Below are 3953 nucleotides of genomic sequence, written 5' to 3'. Positions count from 1 at the left end.
AAACCAAATCCATTTTCTTCCATATCCTCTTCTCACGTGTGAAACCTAAACCTTCTCTTCTATCTTTTCCAAACAATAGAACAACACTCACAAACCATTTTCCATCATCATCAATTCAAAACTTCCATCACATGAAACACTACCCAATTAAATAATTTATTTTAATTTTTTTCTAATTTAATAACTTATTTTAATTTTATTTTTTTAATTTTATATTTTTAATTAATTTAATAACAAATAAAACTACATAAAACTTAAAATGCAATACAATACACTGAACACACAATACACCTAAAGTGAAACACACGTAACTTAATTAGTATAATAGACTCGACTCACAAACAATCTAATGAAACTAATATCTATTTATAAAAAAATGATGAATTTTGATAAAAATAATAATAATAATAATAATAATTTACTGTGAAATAATTGAATGATAAAATAAAAATATAAAGAATTACAACAGTCTGCCAAATATTTTTGTGGCCCTAGTCTCTCTTATTCAACGCAAAATTAATTGGTTTAGACAAAAATTGCCCCAAAAAACCAAAGAGGAAAGGGTGTCTTAGGGAATTCTAGAGCATATCATTTATTTATGGGTTAATTGCAATTTTGGTCTCCCTATCATTTTTTTGGGTTTTGGTCCCCCTATTTTAAAATAGAGAATTTTAGTCACTTTATTTTAGTTTTTTGAGGATTTTGGTCCCCTTGCAAATCCGAAAGCAATTTTTAATAAAATGAAACTCAAATTGATGACATATTCAACATAAATTTTAAATAAAATTAGTTTTTTTGATCAGTTCATTGTTGAACTGACACTGACACATCATCAATGTGAGCGTCATTTCATTTAAAATTGCCTTTGAATTTGCAGGAGACCAAAATCCTCAAAAAACTAAAATATAAGGACTAAAATTTCGAATTTTAAAAAGAAGGACCAAAACACAAAAAAACAGATAATAGAAGGACCAAAATTGCAATTAAGCCCTTTATTTATTTATATATTGTTTTTTTTATTAAAAAAAAACCTGAATCTGTATCAACATATTACGGAGAGGCATCTGAACCGTCCAAATCATACAAAAAGCGAGGCAACACGTGTCGATCATCTATTTTTTGTGTTTCTCAAAACAAACGTAAACGTCTCATTTCTACTCCTCCTCTTAAACGATTCTAGATCTTTCCTCACTCCACAACCACACTCCTTCTCACACAAACCCTCTCTTTTCCTCCTCTTCCTTGCTCGTGTACGGCTTCAAAAGGGCGGAGAAGATGGCCGATTGGGGTCCGGTGATAATCGCGGTGGTGCTGTTCGTGATTCTGTGTCCAGGTCTGCTGTTTCAAATACCAGGAAGAGGAAGAATAATCGAGTTCGGAAGCATGCAAACAAGCGGTGCTTCCATTCTTGTTCACGCCATCATTTACTTTGGACTCATCACTATTTTACTCATTGCCGTCGGCGTTCACATCTACACTGGGTAAAGCAAACTCGTCGCACTGGATGGAAAGGGGATCTAGAATCTATAGATGCATTTTCTTTTGCTTTCTTGATTTTCAAGATCTTTTATCTGTTTTTTTAGGTTTTTTATTCTGTTGTGTGTACTTTTCACGTGTGGTTTAGAAGGTGAATTTTTATCTGTGATACTGTTTTTTTGTACTTGAAAGTTGTTGATACTGTGTAACCCCATTACCCCACCTTCCTTTTCGGAATAAGAAAGTAAGGGATAAGGATGATTTTGTTTTGTGTTGTGAAGATATGGTTCTTGATTTTCTTTTGCTGTGTGACGGTGGATTTGCCTTAAATGCATTCACTTTTCCTAACTTTTTCCATTACGTCGTAGACCTTGTTAGTTTGTACAGACAAAATATTTAATATTTTAAATAAAAATAGAGAAAAATGATATGTTTTTACACTGGCCACCAACCAATCAATGTATACAATTAAAACATATAACAAAATTAATACCCGCTACGATACAGATTCAGATTTTATTTTTGGCTCGTACAAATTTTTGTTATTTATTTTGACTTAAGAGTTTAATTGTTATATGCACATTATATCATCACAATATCATAACTTTTATTTTAAATTTCTTTTAGCATATCATAACCTTTATTTTGAAAAAATTAAAATGAAAATCAAATATTTTAAATAAATTAACAGTTGTGAATACTGATAATTCAACTTATTTAAATAATAAAATAATAATATAAAAATTAATTTAAAAATTACAAAGTTTGTTTGATTATTTTTTTAAAATTTGTTAATGCGGAATTAGGGGTGGTCCGTCGGGCCGGCCAGCGCACCTACCAAAAAATGACGGGTTGAGTTGAGATTTTAGACCCCCCACCCACAGAAGTCTGCCTTGACAAAACTCGCCGTTAAAATTCACTCTTTTTTTTTGTTAAATCTAATAATTCTAATTTTGGATGGTTTTATTTTATACATTTAATTGTGAACATATGCAATATTTTTAAAGTAAAATTTATTAAAAAAATTCTTTATAAAATATCATTCTAAAAACTATGCGAAAAATCTAATTAAAATGTAAAAAAAAAAAAAGTATATTAATGTATTAAAAAAATAAAATAAAAAAATTGGCGGGCTTGTCCGCCCCGCTCTTTTTTTGACGGGCATATGGCAGAGTGGGGTGGGTCGCCTGCTTTGACAGCCCTATGTAGAATAATGAGCGAATATTTTGTGATTATTATGCTGATTCTAATTGATTATGATTGTATATTTATTTTTAGAATAATCTATTTTAGGAGAGCTAGTTGTATTAGTGGTGGATAAAGAGACTATAGGAGAAATCTTTGCTAATTGGTTTTGAATAGCTTATGTATATATGTGTGTGTTTTTTGTGAATAAGATACACAGGAAATTCTACTCATTACATTTTCATATGGTGTCTAGAGCCATATGACCCTAGGGCAAAATATTCCCTGGGGACTGCTATGGAAGAAAAACTAGATCAACCAAAATCTAATCTTGGTAAAAGAAACTCATCACCTTATGATTTACACTTCGGTAACAATCTTGGAAGTGTGATTACGTAGGTGCATCTGCGAGGTGAGAACTACGACGAGTGGACTCGTGCCATGCGAATGTCCTTGAGGGCGAGAAGAAAATGGGGTTTCGTTGACGGAACCATTAAGCAACCAAAGGACGAATCACCTGAAATTGAAGATTGATGGACTCATCAATCCATGTTAGTGTCGTATTTCGAAAACGCGAAAGATCTATGGCAAGACATCAAAGACCGGTTTTCAATTGTGAATGGACTTAGAATTCAACAATTAAAATCTGATTTGGCAGAATGAAAGCAAGGAGGAATGACCATGGTGGCTTACTATGGAAAGTTGAAGACTTTTTGGAATGAGTTGGCTAACTATGAACAAATGCTAATTTGCACTTGCGGATGTTGCAAGTGTAATATTGCAGTGAAATTGGAAAAACGGCGAGAGGAAGAAAAAGCTCATCAATTCCTAATGGGGTTGGATGATGTGCTTTATGGGACAGTTCGTTCCAACTTTCTTGCTACAGATCCTTTGTCGTCTATGAATAGGATATATTCTACATGGTGCAGGAAGAACGAGTGAAAACTATAACTCGTTCTAAAGAAGGAAGCAATGAAATTATGGGGTTGGTTGTCCAAACAGGTGTGAGGCTGAAGGGAGGTGGTGATACAAAGAACCAAGGAATGACGTGTTCGCATTGCAATCGTACTGGGCATGATGTAGCTTCCTGCTTCCAGGTAGTAGGCTATCCTGAATGGTGGGGTGATCGACCACGAGGTGAAAACAACCGAAGTGGACGAGGCAAAGGGAAGCAGCAAACTGACAATATTACGGGACGTGGACAGGATGGCGCGGTGCGTGCAAATGCTGCAAAAATCATAGGAATAAGTGCCGGTACCTCTAGTTTCACACTAGAAAATTTTGGACTGACA

At 33.6% G+C, this 3953-nt stretch overlaps 1 protein-coding gene across 1 annotated transcript; it reads left to right on the top strand.

Annotated features, from left to right (window-relative positions):
• The first annotated feature begins 1147 nt into the window (after positions 1-1147).
• Positions 1148-1756, top strand: LOC131608014 (uncharacterized). The gene has a single exon (XM_058879958.1). The coding sequence runs from the start codon at positions 1276-1278 to the stop codon at positions 1483-1485; it is 210 nt and encodes a 69-aa protein (XP_058735941.1). The 5' UTR covers positions 1148-1275; the 3' UTR covers positions 1486-1756.
• Positions 1757-3953: the final 2197 nt, after the last annotated feature.

The sequence above is a fragment of the Vicia villosa genome, linkage group LG5, assembly GCF_029867415.1.
Source record: "Vicia villosa cultivar HV-30 ecotype Madison, WI linkage group LG5, Vvil1.0, whole genome shotgun sequence".
Classification (NCBI taxonomy): domain Eukaryota; kingdom Viridiplantae; phylum Streptophyta; class Magnoliopsida; order Fabales; family Fabaceae; genus Vicia; species Vicia villosa.
Note: the sequence above shows the minus strand (reverse complement) of the source record. Positions and strands in the feature narration are given on the sequence as shown.